The sequence below is a fragment of the Plutella xylostella genome, chromosome 18 (assembly GCF_932276165.1).
Source record: "Plutella xylostella chromosome 18, ilPluXylo3.1, whole genome shotgun sequence".
NCBI lineage: Eukaryota > Metazoa > Arthropoda > Insecta > Lepidoptera > Plutellidae > Plutella > Plutella xylostella.
In genome coordinates, this window is record NC_063998.1 from 10,637,190 (window position 1) to 10,663,743 (window position 26,554).

Sequence of the window (26,554 nt, forward strand, 5' to 3'; positions counted from 1 at the left end):
TGGAAAACCTCACCAGTATCGGCCTAGGCTTCAGAGGATCCAGAACACCACCAATTCTGACACACTGGGAGATCGCAGAACGGTTAAATTCAGTCAGGCCTAGCTTGGAGACTATGGTGTGTGATACCAGTGCTGCAGGGTCCTCCTCTTTCTCCTCCTTGATGCCGGTGAACAGGAGAGCATTGTGACGACTCTGGCTATCCATTTCATCGACGTGTCTTGCCAGGCCAGCTATCTGCTCATGCATAAGCTGAAGAATGGGCATTACCGAGTCCTTGAAAATGATGAAGTCCCTGGATAGGTCTTCCAGCTCTGGCTTCAAAGGTGTGTTGGAGGACTGCAGCTTCCTCTCAAACTCATCCATCCTGGTACCAATCATTCTCTCCATGTCTCTTTGCTGCTCCAAAAGTTCTTGTGTGGTGACCATAGTGACAGTTGTCAATGTAAATAATCTGATAGGTAGGTACTATGCCAGCAGGTAGGTGCAGTTGTACTATTACTGCATATAATTGCCAGAAAACAATTATTCACTGATAATGTATATGTTAATTATCGGAAAATATTAAAAATACTTTGTTGTATATGTTATAATACAATTAAAGCAATTATTAATTAATAAAGTATTGTTGTCGTAATCGAGAATCGGGAGCAGTAAAGACTGTGCCAGCGTAATTTTGGTGTTAAACGGTAGAAAGTACTGCAAGCGTCTTAGACTGTGGAAAGATGCAAATACTTTCCTGCTCACTGCGTCGACCTGTGGGATCCAAGAGAGGGTTATGTCCATGATCACGCCTAATTTTTTTACGGATGATACGTAAGGTATGTCTGTTTGATCATACCTGACCTTTCTAGCAGCTGTGAAATCTATCTTGTTCAACATGCGAGGGCTGCCGATTATAATTCTCTGAGACTTAGTAGGGTTTAGTAACAGCCCAAATGACTTAACCCACCTAGAGATGATCTCCAAGTTGTCATTGATGAGGGTTACAGCTGCATCCAAGTTTTCAGGTGGTAGAGCTGGAGATCGTCTGCATAAAGGTGGTAAAGAGAGGTAAGGTTACTAGCTAAGATGTTGATAAACAAAGAGAAAAGCAAAGGAGAGAGAACGCCACCTTGGGCAACGCCAGCCAGCACTGGACACCAGGAAGAACAATCAGTGTCAGTACGTAGACGCTGCTGACGCCCCTTGAGATAAGACTCGAACCAACTAGTGACTGCCGGAGATACGTTAAGAGAGCGAAGAATCCCAATGTGTAAATCAAAGTCGACCGTGTTAGATGCGTTGCAGAAATCCAGCAATGTAAGGACAGTAACATTTTGGTTATCTACAGGGTGTTAACTAGAATGCGTTTGAGCGGGAAATGGGAGTTAGTATTAGTCTAACCAAGCATGTTTCTAAGAAAAAAAACATCAGAATCTCGAATATTTATGTTTAAAGTCTAAAGTAAAGTGGAAAGTTTTACCTTAATCAAAAACATGGTCACCCTACACAAACACATAACCAAAGAGACATTCGATTGCCAAAGAACACACACTGTAAATTTGTTATCAACTTCACTTTTCATAATTTATTTGATGTAACTATGATTGTAATTAATTACACAGTAGGTAATAACAATTATTAAATAAAATTGAAATTATTCATGGTGATTAATGACATTCTAATCAACAATTAAACAGCTGATGTGCATAAAGTTTCATAGATCGTACAGAATATAATTTATGACTTTCTAGGAGCTCAGAACAATAATTAAACCTTTTTACTCAGAATAAGGTAAGCGTTTAGTATTCACCCTTGATACTCACCACGTTTTATTGTTCTTTTATTACCTAAAGATGCGTACAGACCGGCCCAACGAACGCCCACCGATGGACATTTATCATACATAATAAAGGGGCAGATTGAGCAACGAAGGTCAACAAAACCCGTTCGTTGGGGTTCGTTTGGCCGGTCTGTATGCAGCTAAAGATAAAAGACCACAATGCATAACAGGATGATAACAGGGTCTACTTCAATGACGAATTGGTTTACTTACACTCGCTCATCTCGATTTGTGTTGTGTACTTGCGATTGAGACGTCTTTGATGACGAATAGTACGGAAATCCTCATAATAAGTATGGCCTCACTTTAAATACCAGTAGAATAATAACAATCTCGCGTATCATAACCATCGAGTATTTATGATAGTCATTACCTTCTCTGTGGATCTAGTCTGTCAGTCAGTCATTGTTGTTTACTTGTTTACAATCATTTTTTACAATTATTACCTAAAAGGGAAAAGGTACCTACAATTCTATCTTTTGATTACCAAGCCTTGTTCCTCATTTCGTTTTATGTTGTGCTGTGCTGTGAATACGTGTGACCTATGTTATGAAGCATAAAATGAAAATGTTCTGTGTATCAATAAAGTGATACTTATGGAGTAAAATGAAATGTCTACAATGGATTGGGTACTTTGAGTACCCAAAATCTCGGTAGGTACCTTGACGATGTGGCTCCACGAGTGTGGTGCAGATGCACGCATACTTTTTTATTGACCTTGGCTTTGAATTGTTTGGCCTTGATCTTGGCTTTCAAGTTCATGGTCATTCTGTCAAACGTACCTAAACCTGAATAGGGTGACTATGAAATTTTAAAATGTACTAAATAAAACTGTTTTATGTTGGTTGGTCAGCTTAAAGCAAATAAAATACGTTTTTTAATGTCTTATCGTGTTCAGTATCATCAGCTGTATCTACCATTTCCCGCTCCAACGCAATTAAGTTAACACCCTGTATATTAGCTCGGATATCATCACTATCACAAACGCTTTCAAACGAAAGTTATGTTTGTAGTTATGTATCGACTGGCGGCGCTATTGCTGCGTCAGTTACGTACAGTACTCTATTTGGGGCAAGTGTTTTGTCCGGAAGGATTTAAAATTTGCAGATCATCGTCATAAACAAAACCCAAAATTAGATAATTATATAGGTATATTAGATACACTTTAATCATGAACATTTTAATCTTAATTAAGTAATTTCCATTGCTAAATTTCCAATCCAGTAAATATGTTTCAGATAAGGAAATTAGCCATTACAACCTGAGCTTCAGTTCTTATGTATTATTGAACACAATAAAGGTCTAAACTAATTATCACAGGTTAAATTAAGTTTGACGAATTACAAGATATTTCTTTATATAGAGATACCAAGGTCTGATTTACGTTAAAACTTTTTAAAACATCGAAGGAATCATGTCGTTCAAATATGGATTTTTGCTAATAGCACTCGTTTCTGGGTGCCTAGGTGAGCTCATTATCATAATTAGTTTTCTTGTGATCTGTATTAAATACTCCCTTAAATTTTCAATCTACATATTTAATTATAGTACCTACTTAAACCATAACTGCTTTTCTCTCTGGAAATAGTGTAAATCTGATTCTCTATATATTTTGGTTCATAAGGCAACAACGAGAACGTTACTCATAAAATTCCTGCCTGTGTTTTAGCTCCCAAGAATGTCAAAAATCCGAGTGTTACTCGACTGGAGTGGCATTTTGAGACTTACTCACACCCTTGAATCCACAATCATTCTCTCTTGTTTCACTATTCCCCTTTGCAGCAACTCCTTCCCTCGATGCTCAAGATCTGTCCATCTTCTTCGACCATGTGGACACCTCCGCCTCCGCCCACCGCATCATGGGCGGCACGCCGGCCGAGGAGGGCTCCGCGGCGTACATGGTGGCGCTGACCGGGGGGGACAACGTCAGGGCCTACTCGTGTGGAGGGTCCATCATCACGTCCAGAACCATCCTCACTGCTGCCCACTGCGTTGAGAGTGTGTGGGCCTGGGACCATCTTATAAGGTTAGTGATTTGTGGCAACTTGTAGTCGCCATCTGGTGTTAATCTAAATAGCAATTATATAATAGACTCGTGGGGCTTTACCACAAGTTCTTTGCCGTAATTTTCTACTTCAACCGATACTCAGCTGACGAATACCTTAAGAATAAACATGCTTTGCATACCTAGTTTTATTTTTTCGATTTTATCAATGATCATGACCAGCCGCATATAGCTACTGTCAGTATACCTATAGTAAAAATTTTGTCATCGCAACATACCCATTGTATATTTCCAGCTCCTACCGCGCCATCGTCGGCACCGATTACTGGAACGTGGGCGGCGATTCGTACGAGCTCGAGCGCAACGTGACTCACCCGCACTACCTGAGATCCACCATCAAGAACGACATCAGTCTCCTCATCACCACCACCGAGATCCGTCTGTCCGAGACCGTGAAGGTCGTCCCTCTCAGCTTCGGCCACGTTGGCGCAGGCATCGAAACCAGGGCTACTGGATGGGGAATGATTCGGGTGAGTTTCATGATTTATTTTGAAGAATATCACAAATTTCTTCAGACTGACTCTAGTTCATTTAAGTACTTACCTAGTTAGATTCTGACCGAAAGGTCCCATGTTCATGTTGTAATCTGCCATATCATCTGAGAAACCTAATACATAACTCACCGTCCTTACGAATTCATTACGAAGCCCTGAAATGGGCTTGGACTGCTCACATTGCTCTTTGCTACCATAATAATTATCTGATGTAGGTAAATCAAACGTAGTGTTAACCACGCCCAAGCACTTGCAAAATACCACCTTGGACCACTCTTGGATGTATTATATTAGTGGATTGAAGCACACGCCTAATTATATAATTTATACACAAAAACCCAGCGTTACAAACCTACATCCAAACTTACTCCAAGCTCTTCCCTTCCCCAGCCCCTTGGTCCCCTCTCCAGCCGCCTGCTGGAGCTGACGCTAACCACCATCGGCGGTGAGGATTGCAAGGAGAAGGTGGCGCAGGCCTCCGTGGACTTCGACATCCCCGCGCCCGCCATCGAGCCGCACCTGGAGCTGTGCGTCTTCCACTCTCTCAACCGCGGCCTGTGCAGCGTAAGTCCAGTGAAGGGTGGAACTTCGTTTCAGTAGTATTTTCCTGTGAGCTTGTCTTGGTCTCAGAAGATATTCAAGTGTTAAGTGGTAGATAAATAAAGCGTGCAGTTGGAGGGCTGCAGATAACGTGCTAGATGTTCAAATGTCATTAAAAAGTTCGGGGACTTGTGGATAAAAAGCCAATAAGAGCGGTATGGCGTACACAAAATGAGTCATATAAATAAATAAATAAATAAATATGTGGGGACATCTCACACACGGCCATCCGACCCCAAGCTAGGCAGAACCTGTGTTATGGGTGTCGGACAGCTGATATATCTACATAAATACATAGATAGATAGATACTAAATATAAATATCAACACCCAAGACCCGAGTACAAATATGTGTCTTTTAAACAAATATCTGCCCCAGCCGGGAATCGAACCCGGGACCTTCGGCTCAGTAGTCAGGGTCACTAACCACTACGCCATTCGGTCGTCCGTATATACCCCGTAGTGGGTGATACACGGTAACAAAAAATCTTAGAACAATTGACCCATCTCTTAATCTCTCTCTCTCTCTCATGCCCAGGGTGACAGCGGCAGTCCGCTGGTGCGCACGGACATCGGCGGGCAGGTGGGCATTGTATCGTGGGGCTTCCCCTGCGCGCGCGGCGCCCCCGACATGTTCGCGCGGATCAGCGCCTTCCGCGACTTCATTGAGAAAAACGCCATCTGAGGGGTTAAGTTGTTGCAATAAAATATTATAAGATTCTTGTGTTGTTTTTTTTACTGAGGATTGAGAGTCAGTAGATTGCAGTTAGGTAGAATAGGATGCCCTCCACCCTTTCTTCACTTCTTTTCTTCATCCTGCTCAACATGATCTTCGCTCTGGATGAAATGAATGATGCTCTGATGAAGCCAATATTATTCGGTACAACTAGAATACATTATCGTTACTCGGGAATCGAACATGGGCCTCCAGAAATTGAACATTTTGTAACATTGAACTGTTTTCACATGTGGTTTAGTTTTTCAAGAACATGTCATTTTCACCCTGTATGTATAGTGCCTGTTATATTGTTGCTTTATGTAGTCTATATTAGCAGTACGATGTCGCAGCAGGTGATTTATATGCATTAGAATGTCCAAACTAGTCTAAACTCTCCGTTGGTTAGGAAATGGGCAACAGTTTCAAACCCGGTCGCATTGCATGAAGAAGATTGATTGTGCATTATGCAACAAACTTATTATTGATTCAAACCACAATGATATATGAAATTAGTAAAATAAAATATGAAATAAAAAAAGACAAATTCTACGTAGGAAATATTTATTACGTAACGCGTCTAACACAAATTTCCAAAAGCACAAAAACCATAATAAAATTCAAAAAATCTTTACCCTGTTTCATCTTACTCTACCACATTTTCAATACATACCATGATTACAATGTATTAGGTATGTTATGCATACTACAAAAGTGGTAAGTACGTAACACACAAGCCTAGAATCTGTCTTGCTGGTACTTCTTCCCGTCTTCGATGAAGTCCCGATAGGCGCTGACCCGCGTGTACATGTCGGGGGCGCCGATGGCGCAGGGGAAGCCCCACGACACGATGCCCACCTGCTGCAGCGAGTCGCGCCGCAGCAGCGCGCTGCCGCTGTCGCCCTGGAATTGCCATGGAATTCATCATAATCAGCTCTTGAGATGCCTAATCAGAGACATAGGGCTCGAAGAGTAGATATCAACTCTGTCCGATCCTTGTGGCACGCCTTCGACTTAATTCTAACTCGCATTATGATCGTATCTAGGGTACTCGAGTTAAAACCACGAACAAGGTAACGTAGCGGCGACGCCCTCCGGCCCATGGATGACCTTAGACCGGGAGCTAGTAGAGGTTAGATGGGATAGGTCGAGGACAGAGTGTTGTGGCGGTTATTGAAGAAGGTCCACGAAGATGTTGATAAGCTACCCCATAGTATTTAATGCTCGAATATGAGTCAACCACATTGAATATAAAGTACTAACATTGCACATGCCATGCCCTGGAGAGTGGAACGTGCAGATCTCGTGCGCGGGGTCCACCGGCGGCGCATAGATACCGAGGTCCATTGCAGTTTTCTGAACGTCCAGGACACAAGTAGAGGACTGGATAGTACTCGTGTACAGGTCTATTAGGACTTCTGAGTGGGGACTACTGTTGGCCTGAAAGAAGAATTTATGGTGAGAGATTTGACTGGCTAGACCTCTCACCGATGGTTATTGGTTAACCCTAGTCAAACTCTATTGTTTATCACCGACACGGTAATAATAGGTAGCTGAGTGTTGTTGCAAAGAAACCGATGGAAGATAGATTGAATGGACATTTAGTAGATAATGTACGATTTACTGCTAAACCACCAATATTACCGATAAGGATACTCACTCTAGTTTTCCCCCAACCAGTCGCCTTAACAGCCACATTTTCGCCAATCAGGTCATAGCTCAGCGGCACCGGCTGGATGAGATTCGTGAGGTGGATGGGGGCGGCGGCGAGCAGCATGCCCAGGTCGTTCTTGATCTCGTCGTGGCTGTACTGCGGGTGGGTCACGTTGCCTCTGAAGCCGAACGTGACTCCGCCGCGCATCCAGTGGTTGGTGCCCACTGTTCCGTGGAGTGAACTGTGGGGAATTTTTAAGAGCTTTTGTATGAGCTTAGCGTCTTATGCAAAGTAGTTGGCTGATGATGATTTTTTTTCGTGGAGTGAAGTTTTGTTTAAGTATGTTTAATTCTATAATATGTATGAAGGAAGCTGTTGGTACTTACTGAAATATAATATGTCTGCAAAGCACAAAAAAAATACTTACGGAATTAGTCTACCGCCAAAATGTACCGCCTCTACGCAATGCCCAGCAGTTAGAACAGTTTCGGTAGTTATCAGGGAACCACCACAAAAGAAGCTCTTGACAGTTCCACCCAATGATAATGCCACCATGTACGGGGCACTGCCAGGGTCAGAGGGCGTCCCACCGACGATGTGGAACCGTGGGGAGACATGCTCGAAGAATATCGATAAGTCCCGTTTAGCACTAACGGACGACGCACTAATGATAATACAGTTATACAAGAATAATTGCTTCCATACAATAAAGTTCCACATAACCACGAAAATTCAAAGATGAGGTTGCAAAGTTGCAAGGTTGCAAGTGACAGATGACAACACGATGGCAGTGAAACTAGGGAAACTACTTAAAAACATGTTGAAAACCTTGGAAACCAGACACCATAGACAAGCCTACCAAACTCGAATCCTTAAAATGTTTACTTTATCTGCTTGAAACCCAGGTTTTTCCTAAGGTTTTTATTCTGAGATGATCATTTATTTCTCACGTCATCTCCGGCGCCAGAGCGCTGAAGACTTGTCTAATCTGAGCTTCTAATAATATTCTAGTGTATGCAATGGAACATGGAAAGACTATGATGAACAGGAACACCACTACGTGACGACGGCAACCCAAACAGTGCAATGTTGGTATCCGTCCCCGTAGCCTGTTTTTCTGTTGTTCCCATCAAGAATTCGTTACTTGCAGTGCCTGTTAGATATTCCTATTATATCGTGAGAGGCGACCTCTTAAGAAGATACCCTTTACTAAGTTTCTGGTGGTTTAAACAAAAAGAAGCATTTTAATAATAATGTTTACTCTAAAATAAGATTAATCAACAAACCATGTAAACTACAATTCTTAAATATTATTATTATTATTATATGTTATAGGCACTTCATTAATGCGACATCAACCCTGCATAGATTGATGAGGTAAAAGAACACAGTCATTGGACTGCTCTACAGGTACATCTAAATCAGCTTGACTCAATTTATCAGATTCTGAATCAAATCTACGTTTCCTGATATTCCCACTATTTGTATTTTTATGTATTGTTTTTTCTTCCTTATTTCTATTTATTTGTTCAGCATTTGACATTTGAGCGCCATGCCTTTTCATTCTACTCTTATTATTATCATGTTCTTCAGTATTGTTTTGTCCTTCAACTATACTAGCCTCTTCGACTCTAGACTGAACCACATTAAGTTCATCAAAAAGTCTTTGCTTTATAGCAGCGAGAGAACGTTTTCTTTTTCTTCCTTTTTTCAAGTCAGTCATTGTAACATAATTTTGATTTTTTGTATCATCAGAGTTTTTAGATAGCAGTTCATCTTTGTCTCCAATTAAATCGGCAACTGTAACACTATCAATATGACGTTTTATTTCATTAGCTTCTCTAATTTGTTTATCATTGTTGAATTTCAGTTGTACTAATTGGATTGAATTAAGTAAATCTGTCAAGTCTCGTTTGGTTTTCTCCAACTTTTCATTCTTGATTCCATTTAAATTTTCGGCAACTTTTGAGTCTATTCGTTCAGCATCAGCAGCCTTTCCATCAGGATGTTTATCGTCTGTAGTAGAGCTATTCGATACTGTCTCCGTAACATTTCCCAATTCATTGTTTAGTTGAAAAAAATGTCTGCTATTGTGAATTGTCTCGTCAGAGCGTTTAGAACGGTCTTTCGCATTCAAGTACTTTTTAAGGCACGTAGGGCATAATTTTTCCGCATAAGATCTTTTCCTTAATTCTTTATTTAAGTACTCTGGGCTGTCAACTATTGCAGCAGTAGCATTTAGTCCGCTTTCTGTAGGAGTGGGTGCATCTTGAGGTGAGGATGGATCTTCGATTCGGAAGTAAATTTTTCGTTTAGTGGGTTTTTTCTTCATAGGTTTGTCTTCTGTTCTATTCAAATATATACTATGGGAGAAGAACGGAAATTGAAATCTGGACCGCATAGATCTGTGAAGAAGAATAATAATATAAAAATCAGTCTGGATAACACATCATGTTTTGTTAGTACAGGTTGGTTGACTCAATAAAATATGGATACAAATAATAAATTAAGTAACTAACTAATTAAGTAACTTCATTGGCGGTTTGTGAGGTTATTTTGGGATCAACCGTATATAAATAACTTGGAATAAATTGATGTTTGTACTCACTTAGCATATTTTTCTTCAACAGGAAGTTCTACCGTTGCGTGGTGCTCTTTTTGTCTTTTTTTCGCTTGCTGAACGTATGACTCATCTTTTTCAGTGTCGGAAGACATTGAAGCCAGACTATCTCTTCTCATCGTGTTTTTTCTTGGTATTTCATTTCGTGCATAGTCGTTAATGTAGTCATTATTCACCATGTTTTTTTGAGGATCATAGTGGTTTGATTGTTTCAGTTTCCTGTTGAAAACCACAAGTGTTAAGTCCACTAATAACTTCAAAATAGTATCAAAATAAAATAAAAAATAAACTTAAATTCATACCGTTTGTGCAGATAAAGGGAATCAATGGATGAAACGTCCTCTGGCTTCTGTACCAAGTTGACAGAGTCGAGCCCCGCCAGCGCCCCGCGGTCCTCACCCGGCGCTACGTCTTCAAAAGCATTTTGGTATCTTCGAAAAGAGTTATAATAATCCCTGCCCACTTGTTGCCTGTTAATATTTTTTGCTAATCTTGGTTTCTTCCGTCTATACCCTGCATCACTATCATAATCGTAGCACAAACTAAGTTCGAAATAAATAAGAAATAATAAATAAAGTTTTCGTAACATTTTCAATAGACATGAGTCATGAACTCATGACAGAACAATAAAATGTCTTGTCAAGTTAGAATTATGTTTTTAATTGTTATGTCACATAAGCTCAAGCAGTATCAGATTATTAAGAAGGTATAGGTAGGAACAGGAAATGCTTTTTTATTTTTTTATTCCGGTTTCCCTTACCAAGAAATTAATCCTTCACGGTGCTTCACGGTAAATTATACAGCCAAAAGAAATTGCAATAATAAAAAAGTCGGTGCTGATATTTTTATGATTCCCGAAATTCGTATCTTTGTGCTTTTTTATATTACTTATCTATTTCAATAAACTTTATTGATGTGCAGAATTATGAGCATTAGGGGAGAGGTGATATAAAACAGGGTTTCAATTCCTAGATATTCCATCCGGGCTACTCATTCATGTTCCCAGGGGGTAATTTGTTTCGTAGATAATTTTAGGAAATAGCAATAAACCTACGTACACAGCTAACTGTAAGGAGACTAAGGAGCTGTGTTCAAAATATTTACGAATGCCCTTTTCAATAAACACAAAGCTGAACAAAACCCGTTGACATATGAAGCAGCTGCTTCAGTGCTAACAGGTTCCAACTCAATAAAGACTGCTGCCTAATTTGCATCTAATAACAGCATTCCAAATGTGTCCACTGTCTGGCCACCCCGGGCCGGGCCACTCACATATTCGGAATTCTGCTCGCCCTGTACCACGGACACCCTGTACATTAATTAAAGTGGAAATGTGGCTCTGATGAGTCAGTGACCTGCACTTTATGCTCCTTTTTAGGGTTCCGTAGCCAAAATGGCAAAAACGGAACCCTTATAGTTTCGTCATGTCCGTCTGTCCGTCTGTCCGTCTGTCCGTCTGTCACAGCCGATTTACTCGGAAACTATAAGTACTACAGTGATGAAATTTGATGGGAATATGTGTTGTATGAACCGCTACAAAAATATGACACTAAATAGTAAAAAAAAGAATTGGGGGTGGGGCCCCCCATACATGTAACTGAGGGATGAAATTTTTTTTTTCGATGTACATACCCGTGTGGGGTATCAATGGAAAGGTCTTTTAAAATGATATAAAGTTTTCTAAAAAACATTTTTCTTAAAGTGAACGGTTTTTGAGATATCAGCTCTCAAAGTCGTAAAAAGTATGTCCCCCCCCCTCTATTTTTATAACTACGGGGTATAAAATTCTAAAAAAAATAGAGGTGATGCATGCTAATTAACTCTTTCAACGATTTTTGGTTTGATCAAAGTATCTCTTATAGTTTTTGAGATAGGTTGATTTAACTGTAATATTATATTTGCTGCTACGGAACCCTTTGTGCGCGAGCCCGACTCGCACTTGGCCGGTTTTTAAATTAAGCATTTTCTCTTTTGTTTTAGAGTGATTACTTAACTAAATAATTCACTACCTAAAAAAAAAAAAAAAAAAAATTTAAAATTTGAACTGTTTATTTCATAAAAAAAGGTTAATTGGATAAATTAGTAATTCCCGGGTTTAATCTTTACATATTTGAGATTTTTATCCCTGGGAAGGTTGCCCTCATTTACATAACTATGTGGTTATAATTAAGTGCCTTATCAATACAAACATAGTACAATTATCATTCTGGATGTGAATTATCTGCACGTACATCCCCTTCTTTCTTATATCTGTCATATATATAGTAACGTTTAAGTAAACTTCGAACTTGCTTTGGATTTGCATCTCTTACATTATTTATTAAAGTTTTTGGTAGTGAGTTTAATATATGGGGTAGGCTGTACGTCCAAATTCTTCTTCCGTATTCGTTATTACAATTAGGTATATTAAATGTGGGTGTTTTTGGCAGAGTTCGTAGGCTACCATATCTGAAAGAAAGAAAGAAAGAAAGAAAAAGGCATTTATTTCGTCCAAGACACAAAACATATAAATAAAACAAATAAAAAAATACACTAGGTTACAAAGTGTCTCAAACAAAATGGTCACCGTCTCAACATAATGTCACAGAAGCCTGTGACGCTTATTTTCATCAGGTGGCCGCGAGTCGTGCTCGGTGCAGTGTAAAAAAATATTATAATACTTAATTTATATTTTAGAATAAACAGGATGGCTTAACACAACTAGGTAAACACACACAGTTAAGTAACATACCAAAAGAATAGTAATGCATAACAACAATATAAAAATAAATAGACATACAGTTTACAAATTATTAAACGACAGTTTTAGACGGGGTACAAGCAAATTCAAAATAATAAATATGACTTGGCATATGTTGCGGAATGTGACGTATTACAAAGTTTTTGAAGGGATAAAAGGTATTTTTTAAGAAGATATTTAAAAGAACTTTTGGTTTTAGCTCGTCTAATTGGTGGAGGTAAATTATTCCAGCATTTAGATGATAAATATCGAAAACTTCCGCGGAATGCCTGAGTTTTATGCTTGGGTACTTTTATCATATAAAGGGATCCTCGGGTAAAGTGAAGGGGTGGCTCACGAGAGCGCCCCAGTTTGTCAAAAAGGTATTTAGGGGTTTCTTGTTTAATTACTCCGAATAAAAGAACGGCAAAATGAAGCTGTCTGCGAGCCTCCATCCTAAGCATACTGGCAGCGTTCAGGAACGGAGTAATATGTTTTCTAGGTGGAATGCTGAAACAGAATCTAGCACAGGCATTCTGTACTCGTTGTAATATGCGTTTGGAACTCTCAAGCAAACAGGGTCCGAATAGTGTATCACAATAATTTAATTTCGATAAGACCAGAGACTCACACAGTTTTACGCGCAATTCTTTACTTAAGCAATCTCGTATCCTGTATAAAAGCTTTAGTTTGTATAAAGAAACCTTAGCCAGTTCGCTAACATGATGTTCAAATTTTAAACCAGCATCCATAATCACACCGAGATTGCGTGCTTCCCAGACGCGTTCAAGCGGTTGCTGTTGTATTTCTACAATAAAGTCGTAAGATTCAACGGCGGAGATTTGTTTTCGCGATCCTAAGATTAGAAATTTTGACTTAGCAGGATTTAAGACAAGTGTATTTTTATTTGCCCAAACGTTAATATTATCCAAATCTTTGTTTAGTTTTTGAATGGCAGAGTTTGTATCTTTAGGGTCAAATGATATATAAACCTGAGTATCATCTGCATAAATGTGATATTTGCAATCGGCTATAGTATGAGTTAAGTCGGCAGAGTAGATTATAAACAGTAAGGGCCCTAAAATAGAACCCTGAGGTACACCGCGATTTAGTGCTTCTCTTTCGGACATAGTAAAAGAACCATCTGTGTTATCAATCACAACATGTTGAGCGCGATTCTCAAGGTAGCTGGAGAACCAATTTATAGATTCTGTGTCAATTCCGTAGTATTCAAGTTTGGAAAGTAGTAATGGGAGGTTGATAGCATCGAATGCGCGTGAAAAGTCTAACAGAACGAGGGCTGTCGCTTTGCCTTCCTCTTGAGCTGCAAGTATATTATCGACAACATCTATTAGTGCTGTGGAAGTGCCACGGTTTTTACGGAAACCCGACTGAAGAGATGGAAGAACGTCGTTATCTTCTAAAAATTTCATAAGTTGATCATATACTACTTTTTCTAGAAGCTTTGATAGTATAGGTAACAAGGATATCGGCCTAAGTTCCTTAAAAGACTGAGGATTTGAATTTTTTGGAATAGGCTTAACTTTAGCGGTTTTCCAGTCTTCAGGAAATACTTTTGTTTGTATTGATTTATTTATGATTTTGGTTATAACTGTTAGCGTTTGAGGTAGTGTTAACATAATCATGTCTAAACTAATTTCATCCATGCCCTTAGCGTTAGATTTCATTCCCAGAATGGCTTTGGCTACCACATCCTCAGAAACCTCACTAAGTTTAAATCGATTATCATGAAATTTATTTGACTTGTAATATGTGATAAGTGCACCGTCTGCAAATTTTGGACCTGGTACATTTATAAATTGTTTGTTTATTTCATTGGGTTTGTTCATATGATTAGGTAGTTCCTCTTTTGTATTTTGATTTTCAAAAACAGTTTTCTTTAGATTAGACCATAGTAATTTTGAATTTTTTATGTTTTTATTAATATAATCATTGAAATATGCTCTTTTTTCTGTCAATAAGGACCTAGCAACCAGCAATTTTAGTTGTTTATATTCAATTTTGTTGGTTTCTGATTTATTTTTACGGTAGCGGGCTAAAGCGGCATTACGACATTCCATCATCTTTCGAATATTACTTGTGAGCCAGGGCATTGGCTTGTCACGAATAGGGAATATGCGTAATTTTTTTTTATACTTTTATTGGATAGTTTTACATCACTTTATTATATTAAAAAAAAAGTCAATGCCAAAATAAGTAATTTAAGGTATTTTAAAGAAAGTTAAAAAACTACAACCATCACGACCACTTTGAAATTCCCGTCAGGATGGCGGGCTGTCGTGACGTCATAATCGTTTAATTTCACGGCTCAGAATAATGAGTCCCGTCAGTCGGCATAGATTTTTTACCTAATCAAGTAATCACAGAGTACTTTTGTATTTTCAACAAACCAATGTTGTCATGGTAACAAACGAAAAAGGAAGTGTATAAAGTGTGATCAGTGGCTGTTTTGTAATGGTAATAAAGTGTGACCAGTGGCTGTTTTGTAATGGGAGCTCGTAAATAGCTGCTAGTAGCTCTTTTGAAATGGGAGCGCGCAAACCAGAGGACCTTTGTACACAATATTACGCTATTATGGCAATATGAATATAAAGTAATATTTGTATTGTATGTAAGTACTTACTGTAACTTTGGTTCTCAGTAAGAGAGACTAGGGTTAGTGGGTCATTCTATTCTATTATCTGTGGGGGTGTAAGAACCTGCACCTGGCTCTCTTGAATGGAACCATTGTGCATATCTCAAAGGTCTAAACCCCCTTATCTAAACTATCGAATAAGAGTATAAAAATATATGCATATTCCCTAATATTTGGGCACACGGCTCTCGACTTTTCAATAGTCTTTGCTGTCCTTTTCCGCAGCTGGCCACAGTTTACTCGTTCATACTGCGTAATAAATTTAATGTGTCCAGTTCTTCTGATAACGAGAATTCTTCCATAACTTAATTTAGAAAAAAATAACAACTTTTGAAATATACTAACGACTGCCATTATAACCTAAAAGTAGAAAGAGCAACTTGTGTCATGTTCATGTCATAATACTTACAATACAAATTTAATTTTATTGTGTGTAATATGTGTCCAATATGGAGCATATTTGAGTGGCTCGTTGACTAGCGAATGGCTGTTTACGCCTCATTACAATAGAACAACTAGTGGCAGCCCATACACTACCAACAAAAAATATAAAAAGTCCTAAACTTTGCAAACAAACAAGCATATCAAACAAGAAGTGGAGAGGTTATAGGAGGCTAGGATCTACTCGTATTGGAAGAATTTTTATGTGATCCATCGTATCTGATCACAACGAGCATCACAAATACTCGGTGACATTAACATTTCTTTGTTTACACTTGACATTTATTTAACTATACGCAAACGCAAAGAAGTTATTATTCTGAGATTGATATATAAAGAATTATGACGTCACATCCGCCCTAAGAAAATGGGTGACGTTTCTCGGAAGTTAGAATTTACCGTAGTTTTTTTGTACTTTTCAACTTCATTTACTTGCTCAAAAATAAATTATAATCAAAAATAATGATGGAGTCGTAGTTATGAAACAACAAAGTTTATTATAAATAATATTTGACCTTTATTTGAACCACTTGCATATTCCCTATTGTGAGTGATTTTATGGGCGCGTGGAAATCAAACAACTGAGTTAAAAGTTCGTGAAACAGATTAACCATGTCATTTACACAGCTGACCGAAATTACCAAGTCCCATCTTATTGTATCTAGGTCTTTATTAAATTTTGACAAGTCAATGTCCTTTATTGGTCGCAATGATATTGTTCTAGGAATAAATTTTGTTTTTTTAACGTTAATAGTGACTGTTACAATAGCATGACGGTTTAAATCGGGTATATGGGTAACCTTGACTTCTCTTACAGCAGTATTAGTACAAAACAAATCAATAAGCGTTTCACTGGACTGAGTGAAATGCGTGGGTTCATTTACATACTGTATTAAATTAGTAGAGGTGAGAAAATCATGCAGTTGTTTCGTTTTACTTTCATTATGATCTAAGAAGTTAATATTGAAATCTCCCATAAGGATTAAATGTTCGTAATCAGAGAAAAATAGTATGCTTTCAGTAAGAGCGTCAAAAAACGTGTCAACGTGAACCCAATGGGGGCGATAGGCTGTACCTATAAGAAAAACCTTACCGTTTACTGACGAACGTAGCCACATTTGATCAACTGTAGTACACAATGGGCCCTGCAGATAGCGTACATGTAATCCACGCTTAATGTAAAAGCCCACTCCCCCTCCACGGCCATTGCGTACACTCTCAGGACGCGGCGTATATCGCAGGCGGTACCCGGGGACGGAAGGCGCCTTTTCTTTTTCATCCTTTCTAATCCATGTCTCGTTGATCGCAATTATATCAGGAGTTATACTTAACATTGCTGCAATAAAATCATCATGGGAAGTGGAAAGCGAACCGGCGTTAAACAAACTTAATTTTAAATATTTATCTTGTGTCATTATCATTGGTGGGAGTCAGATAAGAAAAACCCATTAAAAGTCGGAACATTTGCCAATTGTATAAGTAGGTAGTACCTCATTAGTAAATTTGATAGACTTAACTTGTACCCCATTGTAATTTGAGACCTAGACATGTACAGATAAATTATTATTTTACAGTATAAGTTAGAAAGGTAGGTATTTAATTTTTGTAACATAATTATTTTAATACGTCTAGTTCGTATAGCGATTTGCCCATCAAGGATCAGTAAACACATGAGTAAATGAATTTTCTTTAATGTATATTTTAAAATGCAGATACCATAAATCAAATGGATAGAACAAAGGAGTATTTTACCTTTTAACACGTTTCTGTTTATATATCTAAAGCAAAACAAATCATGAGTTTTAATGAGTGGAAAACATAACAATATTAAACCATACGGAGTACACACATTTGTTATAAAAAAGTTAACACTAAGAGCTAATGTTTGCAGAACCAAAAACACGCAGTATGTCGCTCTCAGCACGAATATGATGAACCGTAGATGTCTCATCTCGTCTGACCTTGACCCGTCCCTCAGCAGTCCATACGAAACGCCAGCGCTGCTGGCGGGCGTGCTCACGGGCCTTCGCGAACAGAGTGCGATTCAGTTTAGTAAGTCTCTCGTTTATGTATAATGGCTTAGGTTCGTGAAGCGGTAAGCCAAGATCAACTGTGGAGGCGCCGCGACGGACACGGGCACTCTTGATCAGGTTGTCCCGCAGAGATCGTCGAGCCAGCCTCACGACGATAGGGCGCGGGCGTGGGCGGGGGCTGCTGTCCTCCTCGCCAGCGCGGCTCGCGCGGCGGCCTCCCACGCGGGTTGCGGTTACCAGGTCGCGCTCCTCCAGTGAGACACCCAGCTTGGTGGCCACGGCCAGGGCGATGTGTCCGCACGACTCACCTTCAAACTCGGGGATGCCGACCAGTTCAATGTCATTCATTAATTGAGCTTGATCGCGATCATTTAGATCTGTTTTCAGATTAGTAATTATCTCGCGCAGATCGTCGGAATCGGCCACTGAAGGCTTATTTATTTGCAGTCGTAGTTGCGCATTTTCTGCTTCAATTGCACTCGTTCTCTGCTTTATCTCCGAGACTTCCTTCTGGAGATCAGTCAACTGGGCGCTGAGGAAGTCGGTTGTTTTAGTGAAATCCACCTGGAGGGCGGTAAACATTGACATGAGCTTGTCTACTACTTCCTTGGATATGTTGTGTTGGATTTGCTCGAGTTTAGATTCCAGGTGCTTATCAATGATATGACTCATCTTCACGAGACTTAGGTCGGCAGGCTGACACTCCGTCACAACAGTTTCTGTGATAGACTGCTCCATATCTTCGCAGGACATATCCGCGGCGGGCGGCTGGAACTGGCGTCGCACCGGGGTGTCATCGCGCCCGTCCCGCCGCCGCCGGGAGGTGATTTTCTCACAGGATTCGCACTGCCACTTGTTTTTCAACTCGAGATTATGTTGTTTATAAAACGCCGTTGTCATATTCAAACACTGGTGATGAAATGTTATTTTACAAACAACGCAGCGGAGAAGCTCGGAGACATTAATTTGAAGTTTGCACCCAGAGCACTTCATTATGTAATGTGCGATAGAAATATTAGGCTAAGTTAATTCAGTTCAAAGCACTTAGAAACAGCTGGTAGGCGATTGAATAAGCGTTAAATGTCCAAGCGGGATGCAAATACTGCCTTTATATGTGTCAGAGTAGCACAGCGATGTTGTTGACAAGTTACCGCTGACTAGCGATGACTCACAGGTTCAAGTAAACACAAATTCCACAATGATTTCACTAAATTACTGGTCCAAAAGGCTTTTTATATGGAAACAAATAGTTGAACCGTAAAGTTTAAAGTTCCCGACAACTTTTAGTATAGGTATCACTGTTGTAAACTTAGTTTAAACACCGTATTTCTTAAAGACCGGTAGCAATAGAAATAAATACGTGTTGCGAACACTAGCGCCGAACGCGACTCTTTAAGAATTAATATCTCTTCTTTAAGTTAAGTGACTGTATCTTATTCTGATTATCACATACAATTGCAAGTTTTACTTTATCATATACACTCATTACTTTACAATATTGGAACAAGTTTTCATAATTATTTCTATGTTCATATTTAATTTTTAATGGTACTATTGTTTTTAACAGTCTGGTTTGGATGTTATAAATACGTTTTAGGTATGTTTTATAGGTATAGCCATAACTCGTTATGCCGTAGTTTATTATTGAGTCTGCCATGGACAAGTATAGTAATCTCAAGGTGTTGTATGGTATCTTTTGTTTTAGAATTTTAATCTTAGCCAATATAGCTCTTAACCTATTACACACATGGTCCACATGCGGACCCCAATTAAATTTATCGTCTATTACTAGGCCAAGGTAGGTATGTTGTTTTACAATTTCAAGAGGCTTACAATCACATGGTGTTTGTTGAAGATGCATACAGTTATGTTCGTGGGCTACGATTGTTGGTGTAATGCTAGATTTTAGGTATGATGAGTGAATGTGCATTAACTTAGTTTTTTCATAATTGATGGATAAACCAACGTCGTGCGCCCATTTACATAACAGATCAAATTCTTTTTGCATTGTACATTGCGCAACCTCTAGGTCATGACATCCTACTATTAGACATGTGTCGTCAGCAAATTGGTAAACAGAAGCACGCTGGAATAGTTTACACATATCGTTTACATAAATCAAATATTCAGTTGGACCAATAACCGACCCTTGGGCCGTGCCCCGTAAGGATTGTTTTAGGTCACTATGCTCACCGGCAATACTAACTGTATTGTATCTGTTTGTATGATAGTTTTTAAACCAATCCAGCGTTGGTCCCTGTATGCCATTCTGCTGCATTTTTTTATAAAGCGTTTCGTGGTTAAGTGTATCAAAAGCTTTGCTGAAATCAATCATGATTGCAAGTACATGTCTTTTATTATTCAAGTGATTATTAACCTCCTCAGTAAACAAAGATAGAAGTTGAGTGGTACTCTTCTTTCTTTGGAATCCGAATTGTTTCTCATGAATGATGCCATTGTTCGATAAGAACTCATTAATTTTTTGTCCAAAATATTTTTCTATAATTTTATCTACGCAAGATAGTATAGTAATAGGCCTATAGTGATTTGTATTTGTAAAACAACCTTTTTTGTGAATTGGTCTAACTAAACCGATTTTTAGTTGGTCGGGGTAAGTCGAAGTACTTATACATTGATTAATTAAATGTTTTATAACTGGTGTAATTTTGAAGGAGATGTATTTTATATCTTTGGCTCTTATCTTATCGTATCCTAGACTTTTTTTGTCGTTAATTTTTTTAATAAGTTTTTCTACTATGATGTCATTAATTTTATTAATTCTTAGTGATACTTTTGCCGTATTTATATATGAATTTTCATCAAGCAATGGCTCATTACACGAGATTACAATGTCGGAGACATTTTTCTCAAAATCTTGAGAGAATTTATCTGCTAGGTTTTTTGCTTTAATTCTAAAGGACTTTAATAGGATGTCATCTACAGCTTTTATAATCCTACCTGTGAGTCTATTAACAATTTCCCACATCTTTTTTGGGTTCTTAAAGTTATCATAAATTTCCTTTTTTGTAAAATTATTTTTTGCTTTATTAATAAATCTGTTTGTTCTATTTCTATATCTTTTGTATATAATCTCATTTTGTTTGTTAGTTACATCACTTAAATGTATTTGTAACAATTTTGATTTTTTATTACACATTAGCTTAAGTTTATCTGATATCCAGTTACAGTTATATTTTTGATTAGTTTTTATTGTTTTCTTTATACAACATTGATCGTATATACTGTTAAATTTATGCACTATAAAATCTAGAATATCGTTAGGGTTATTTATATCAAATACTGGTGTCCAGTCAATATTGTCAAGCTCCAATCTCAGCTTATTATCATCTATTTTGTTTATTGTTATATTTTGATCAATCGGCTTTTGACTGATATAGGCGAGACCGGTTATGAAGTGGTCGGCTAGTGCATTTCGCACAACAGCTGAGTGTAGGGTAGTGTTACTGTACCCGCCTCGATCATTAGTATCGCGTACGAAAATGTGGTCAATGCATGTTTTAGATGTGCCTTTTACTGTGGTCTCAATTCTGGTATATTGATTAATATACGATTGGAATCCGAGTTCAGATAAGGTATTTTGATAAGAGCTTGCCAACGGACTAGACACCAAGATATCTATATTTATATCACCAGCAATTAGAAAGTTTGAGTTTATCGGATAGTTATTCAACACTCTTGATAGTTCGTTAATAAAATTGCAAATATTTAACTTAGGGGGCCGGTATATAGCACACACATACATATTATAGCCATCGGCTGTTATCACTTCACCAAGTAAGCACTCAAAACTAGATATATTCACTGGTATTTGTAGGAAAGTTACACTTTTATGAGCGTACACTATAACGCCTCCTCCTTTCCGGTTGCTTCGTAGCTCCGTGTACATTGTATAGTTATTGAATCCAAACAGTGTTTTTGTCAGGTCATTCACATTACACTCAGTTACGATTATTATATGGATAGTTGGCTTGCTTGTGGCGATAATGTACTCTAGTTGGGAATGGTTTTTTATCAGTGATCTTATATTGACATGTAAAAGTAGTAGTTTATTTTGTCGAGGATTTATATCATGGGTATATTCGCTCCAAGTGGAGTGGGTTGATTCATATACTTCTGTTTCATAATTATTCATTAAAGATGTATATTTTGTAATGACAATATAAAACAAATATTGTCGCAGTTAAGAGAAGTGGAGTAAACTTTAATGTAAGTTTACATACCTCATTTTAGCAGCTCCTTCTTGATCGTTTCGATGTCGTTGGCTGATCGCACATAGTACACTTTTTTATCCCCGTCATTTTTACGTACCATTACCAAGCCATCTTTGCACCACACATATTTACATAGTGATTTCTCCTTCAGGTCTGTTTTTCCTCTCCATAGCAGGTACGCCGTAGTGGGGCTCAATGCTGCACGCACGAAGACCTTAGAGTCGCCACTGACCCCGAGGTCCCTGGCGCTGATGCTGGTACTCCTCGCGGCGGCTAGCCATGAGTCGCGGCGCCCCTCACGCAGGGTCACGACGATAGGCGCATCTGCCATAGCACGGGCTCCTTGTGCTACGCCGGGTTTGATGGGTTTTTTCTTCCTGTACACTTTTACAATGTCCTCTTCTTTTTGCTGGATTATCTTGCTCACAAGCGAAGCTAATTTCTTAACGTCTTTTTCGTCCTCGGTGACGCCACAGATCTCGATGTCGTTACAGAATTGGGCTTGCTCCATTTTATTAATTTTTTGCTGCAGGACCTCGTTCTTGAGTTCTAAGTTTGCAATTTTATTGTTTGCGTTCTTGCACTGATTTTCCATTAGTTTTACTCGACAGTCATAGTCTTTCATTTTATCTTCAAAGTCATCTATTTTATCGGAGTAAAATTTGAGGGTACTCTGTAACTCATCGCGTATGATTTCGCGGACCGTTTGCCGCATTTCACGAACCTCTTTTTTTATCTCGTGCAACAGCCTTTCTTGAGTACCTTGGTTAGTTCCTTCAACTTCTGAGTCTTCGTCCTCCAGGTCTGGTAGAATGACCGAGATGCGTTTCGGCTTCCCTCCCGCCGCGCTAGAACATCCACGGCATTTCCAGTCAATCGAGTCCGTTAGGGACAAGGCACTCAACTGCTCAGTGGATAGGGACGCGCAGGTGCCATGCAACCACTTGTTACATTTGCTGCACTGTACTCCGGGACTTTTTTTGCCAACAAGTTTACTACACTTGGCACACTTCACCATTTTTATCTTTGACGCGCACGCGCAACAAACAGTTTATAGATAAACAATTAGACAATGTCCGTCCTCCGCTGCTGCGTACGGGCAACTGAATTTCACATTTACTAACTAATTCATATTTTACGTTTCTTAACTGAATCGTTAATTTCACAACTAGCTACTCCAAAAAATATTTTTATGTTTGATTTATTTATATAAGCAGTAGCTTGAATGCATTTTCAAAGCTTGTTAAAACTGTTGAAGCTTTGGAAAGAGCTTTCTACGAACCACGAAGGAGGGTAGTTCAGAAAACGATTCATAGTTCAGTGCGGACAGCTGTGTGGAAGCAACCTACGGGTCCCTCCGGTCGCCTTCTGTCATGAAGCAGATGCTACGAGTTGTCCATAACCACGGCCCTTCACTTACCTGTGTGTATACTTAATCCCGAGGGATCCCTATTTATAAGACTGTGTGGTGTAAGATGTGAGAGACTGGAAATATTTAACTTTTATGGTTATCGTGTGCAAGTTTATAGGACTCAGCTATAAGATTGCAGAACTTACCGCAAGTGTAAACCTCGAAGCGTTTAATGGTTTAATTATGTAAAAAGCCATCTATATCGTAAGCTTACTTATAAGGTGGAAATTATCATCTTGCATTAATGAGGTTTAACTATTTGTCCATAAAGAGAGCAAATAAATAGAATTATTAAATTAAGATATATCAAATTAATGTGCTATGATGTGAGTAGTAATTTAAGAGACATGTAGCTTCTCGCTGCTACCTGTACCACGTGTCATATCTGGGTCGTCGCGTCTTGACTCAGGTAGAAAGTAATTAATTGTGAACAACTACTGTGTGCTCTCCTAGGAAAAGCAAATTATAGCTTTAAGTTTCTTCGTGAGATACATCAGTAATATTAGCACAATATGTTTTGCAGTGCTCTAAAATTATTTAACACAATGTTAAAGCAAAATTCCCTTCAGGTTTTTTTAATCCCTACCGGAGTTATAAGGAAATTTTCAATTGAAATGCCTTTAATTTCGTTATAACTACGGCTGAAATTTCATAAAACCTTTATATTAAAAGTGTGAAGTGAAAAAGAGACATTTAAGTATAGTAAAGTCCTAAAATATTTATCTAGGTAAAATTAGCAGAGTCGGCAACAAAATTTAGTAAACTATTAAATGAAACAGTCGACTTTCCGTGACCAAATCCCAAAATAAATATCAAATTTATTCAGCAGCAGCCAGACCTTTCAGCCCATTATTAGAAAATTTATCAGTGACAATAAATTGAACTAAAACCTCGACCGAAACTGTTAACAAACCGCTTTACCTCCGGGGCCCTTAAAATTATTACCGAATTAATAAGTAAGACTTTATGGGACCCTCCCCAGTAAGGGGGGGGGGGGCGTCCCTTTGGCGAAATCCGGTGAAATATCGCCCCAAGCGTACATCAAATATGTATTCATAAGTAGGAGGATAGTTAAGCTTCTCCCGGAAATTTTGTTACTATCTTTTTGCGGGAAGAGGTAAATATTTTATTAGAAGCTACTTATTATAAGTGACAGCTTTATTTACCCCTCGATTGAGGGATAGTTTTAAGTGCCCCATCCATAATACAATAAATAATATAATAAGCATTTACTAGTTTCTAGTATCTTGTATCTGTCGATGAATGTTAGGACGCATTACGCGTATAAGCATAAGATACATCAACATGACCTCCCGGGAGGGCCAGGTAGAAACAAACGGCTGGTGCTTGGCTTAGCCGTGAGTGAGTGGACCGTATAAGGGACACCTCCAGAAATCTGGTGTAATTTATGGCTTGTGATTCGTCTGCGTCCGACGCTTATGTCGCGGGAGACAAACCGCCCGCGGTCTGCCGCCGCCGCCGCCGCCACCGCCGGGGCATTCGGGCCTAGCTAGTTACAATACAGGTGGAAAAAGAAGGGTGGTGTATTATATGTACGGTGGCCTGCGCCTAAAAGTATACAGGCGGAGTTTTTAAAATAGCGATCCCTGATGATGAAGGGACCAGCTACATCTGTTATAAATCCGGGGACGTGTTGTGTGTGATGTGTGTAGCAGTGGTGTTTATGTGGATGTGCTTGAGCAGCATGTGAGCTTGAGATCGCTATTTTAAAAACTCCACCTGTATACTTTTAGGCGCAGGCCACCGTACCTAAGTGTTAAGTATATACATTTGCTCCCCTGTTGGTTGCTACAACTGTGGCTGCGTAGCTCCAACTGCCAGTTTCTATAACTCTATCTACCGATGAGTGGTAGTTACTTTCATACTATTTTGTCACATTGTCACATACATTTTGTTACAACCTGTCAAAATCGTATATTATTATGAAAGTAACTAACGGGTGAACTAAGTTAACTGCTTAGTTTGTCTGAAAATTTTAAAACTGCACGCAGTAAAAAACCACGTAACTCAATTTATTTTTATGACCCCCCTTTTAAAAACATAAAAAGTACAAAAGTACCTTTTCGATAAGTACATAAATTAACATATTATTAAGTAATATAAGAACCTACAAAATCCCAGCACTCTGCATACGTGAATTTTGGGTATAGTGTATACTGTATACGTATAATTATGGTATACTCTGGTGAGCCTCAAAGGCCGAATGCGATCAGGTTCCCTCGGCCGAGCCTGGACCACGGTAAAATTAGAACCAACGATTTTAATGATTAAAACGGTACTTCATTACTGTCCCAGAATACTATTAATTGGTGTTAATTTACCTGAACCGGAGGGCTCCGCACCGCCCGGCTAATATCCTTGCTGACTCAATTTAATTTATAGCCTTATTGGGTCGCTGATCACTTTGGGGACGAATAACTCGGGAATTTTATTGGTGTATTAATTTAACATTCTTCCCATCGTATTTAGTAGCCTATCAAACGTCTGTCAGTCAGTACAAAGTGTATTTAAAATTTGACTTATAACAATTTTAAATACGTTTAGCGTTTAGTAAAAGTGACCCTTAAATTCTTATGTTACGTTACAGTTAAAGTATTTTATAGGTATTTTACTTTGGTCATATCAAAATGTGATCGTCTGTAGTGTATGCGCGATGCATGGATTGCTCCCGACAGAATGTAATTTCCGTCAAACTGCAAGTGGCAGTTTGCACCTCCGCCGAATAAGAATCCTCGCTGTTTACGTAAACATGGCACATTTAGCAGCATCTTGTCTACAGTCTAGACGCTACGGGACACAATTAACCACTTTTAATTAAATTCTTTCCCGTTCTCCAACTTGTCTTGTTTAACTTTAAATAAAACAAATTGAAGTTAGCAGGAAGCAAGTTGGAGTCATTGAGCAGTTCTCAATCTAATCAGTTTGTAGCAGGTAAAAAACTTTGCTAATAAATTCAACCCTTCGAAGTTAGTTCGCTCCGGACATCTCACTGGGAGATGTGCAGTAGTTGCCGTTAAATAATTACTTATAACATTTAAGAAGGTATGAAACAGTTTTCAAAAAAGATATAA

At 38.7% G+C, this 26,554-nt stretch overlaps 4 protein-coding genes across 4 annotated transcripts; 1 reads left to right on the forward strand and 3 right to left on the reverse strand.

The window, feature by feature from the left end:
• The first annotated feature begins 3,130 nt into the window (after window positions 1-3,130).
• Window positions 3,131-5,696, forward strand: LOC105380854 (chymotrypsin-1). Its single transcript, XM_011550461.3, has 5 exons — window positions 3,131-3,289; window positions 3,606-3,849; window positions 4,124-4,358; window positions 4,773-4,946; window positions 5,520-5,696. Exons 1-5 carry the CDS (start codon window positions 3,238-3,240, stop codon window positions 5,664-5,666), a joined length of 852 nt encoding a protein of 283 aa, XP_011548763.3. The 5' UTR covers window positions 3,131-3,237; the 3' UTR covers window positions 5,667-5,696.
• A 699-nt stretch (window positions 5,697-6,395) lies between these two features.
• Window positions 6,396-8,138, reverse strand: LOC105380856 (chymotrypsin-1). The gene is made up of 4 exons (XM_011550463.3): window positions 7,778-8,138; window positions 7,357-7,591; window positions 6,960-7,136; window positions 6,396-6,599 (listed from the first exon to the last, which is right to left on the reverse strand). Exons 1-4 carry the CDS (start codon window positions 8,068-8,070, stop codon window positions 6,435-6,437), a joined length of 870 nt encoding a protein of 289 aa, XP_011548765.3. The 5' UTR covers window positions 8,071-8,138; the 3' UTR covers window positions 6,396-6,434.
• Window positions 8,139-8,592: 454 nt separating this feature from the next.
• LOC105380858 lies at window positions 8,593-10,569 on the reverse strand. The gene is made up of 3 exons (XM_011550464.3): window positions 10,273-10,569; window positions 9,959-10,189; window positions 8,593-9,755 (listed from the first exon to the last, which is right to left on the reverse strand). Exons 1-3 carry the CDS (start codon window positions 10,557-10,559, stop codon window positions 8,705-8,707), a joined length of 1,569 nt encoding a protein of 522 aa, XP_011548766.3. The 5' UTR covers window positions 10,560-10,569; the 3' UTR covers window positions 8,593-8,704.
• A 1,424-nt stretch (window positions 10,570-11,993) lies between these two features.
• On the reverse strand, window positions 11,994-21,189 carry LOC119692001 (probable RNA-directed DNA polymerase from transposon BS). The gene is made up of 2 exons (XM_048627324.1): window positions 19,226-21,189; window positions 11,994-12,418 (listed from the first exon to the last, which is right to left on the reverse strand). The coding sequence occupies exons 1-2, from the start codon at window positions 20,974-20,976 to the stop codon at window positions 12,172-12,174; spliced, it is 1,998 nt and encodes a 665-aa protein (XP_048483281.1). The 5' UTR covers window positions 20,977-21,189; the 3' UTR covers window positions 11,994-12,171.
• Between the last annotated feature and the right edge of the window lie 5,365 nt (window positions 21,190-26,554).

Bases quoted from the DNA above. Each gene is read 5' to 3' on its own strand.
- LOC119692001 (XM_048627324.1), bottom strand. From the start codon at position 20,976: ATGTGTAATAAAAAATCAAAATTGTTACAAATACATTTAAGTGATGTA. The intron at 12,419-19,225 runs ATATTAATTCTT...TCTTTCTTTCAG, and splicing joins TCACTTAACTTAAAGAAGAG to ATATGGTAGCCTACGAACTC.
- LOC105380858 (XM_011550464.3), bottom strand. From the start codon at position 10,559: ATGTTACGAAAACTTTATTTATTATTTCTTATTTATTTCGAACTTAGT. The intron at 10,190-10,272 runs GTATGAATTTAA...GGTTTTCAACAG, and splicing joins TCCCTTTATCTGCACAAACG to GAAACTGAAACAATCAAACC. The intron at 9,756-9,958 runs GTGAGTACAAAC...TCTTCTTCACAG, and splicing joins GTTGAAGAAAAATATGCTAA to ATCTATGCGGTCCAGATTTC.
- LOC105380856 (XM_011550463.3), bottom strand. From the start codon at position 8,070: ATGTGGAACTTTATTGTATGGAAGCAATTATTCTTGTATAACTGTATT. The intron at 7,137-7,356 runs GTGAGTATCCTT...TTCTTCTTTCAG, and splicing joins CTGGTTGGGGGAAAACTAGA to GCCAACAGTAGTCCCCACTC. The intron at 6,600-6,959 runs GTTAGTACTTTA...TGGCAATTCCAG, and splicing joins CAGGGCATGGCATGTGCAAT to GGCGACAGCGGCAGCGCGCT.
- LOC105380854 (XM_011550461.3), top strand. From the start codon at position 3,238: ATGTCGTTCAAATATGGATTTTTGCTAATAGCACTCGTTTCTGGGTGC. The intron at 3,290-3,605 runs GTGAGCTCATTA...TCCCCTTTGCAG, and splicing joins ACTCGTTTCTGGGTGCCTAG to CAACTCCTTCCCTCGATGCT. The intron at 4,359-4,772 runs GTGAGTTTCATG...TCCCTTCCCCAG, and splicing joins CTGGATGGGGAATGATTCGG to CCCCTTGGTCCCCTCTCCAG.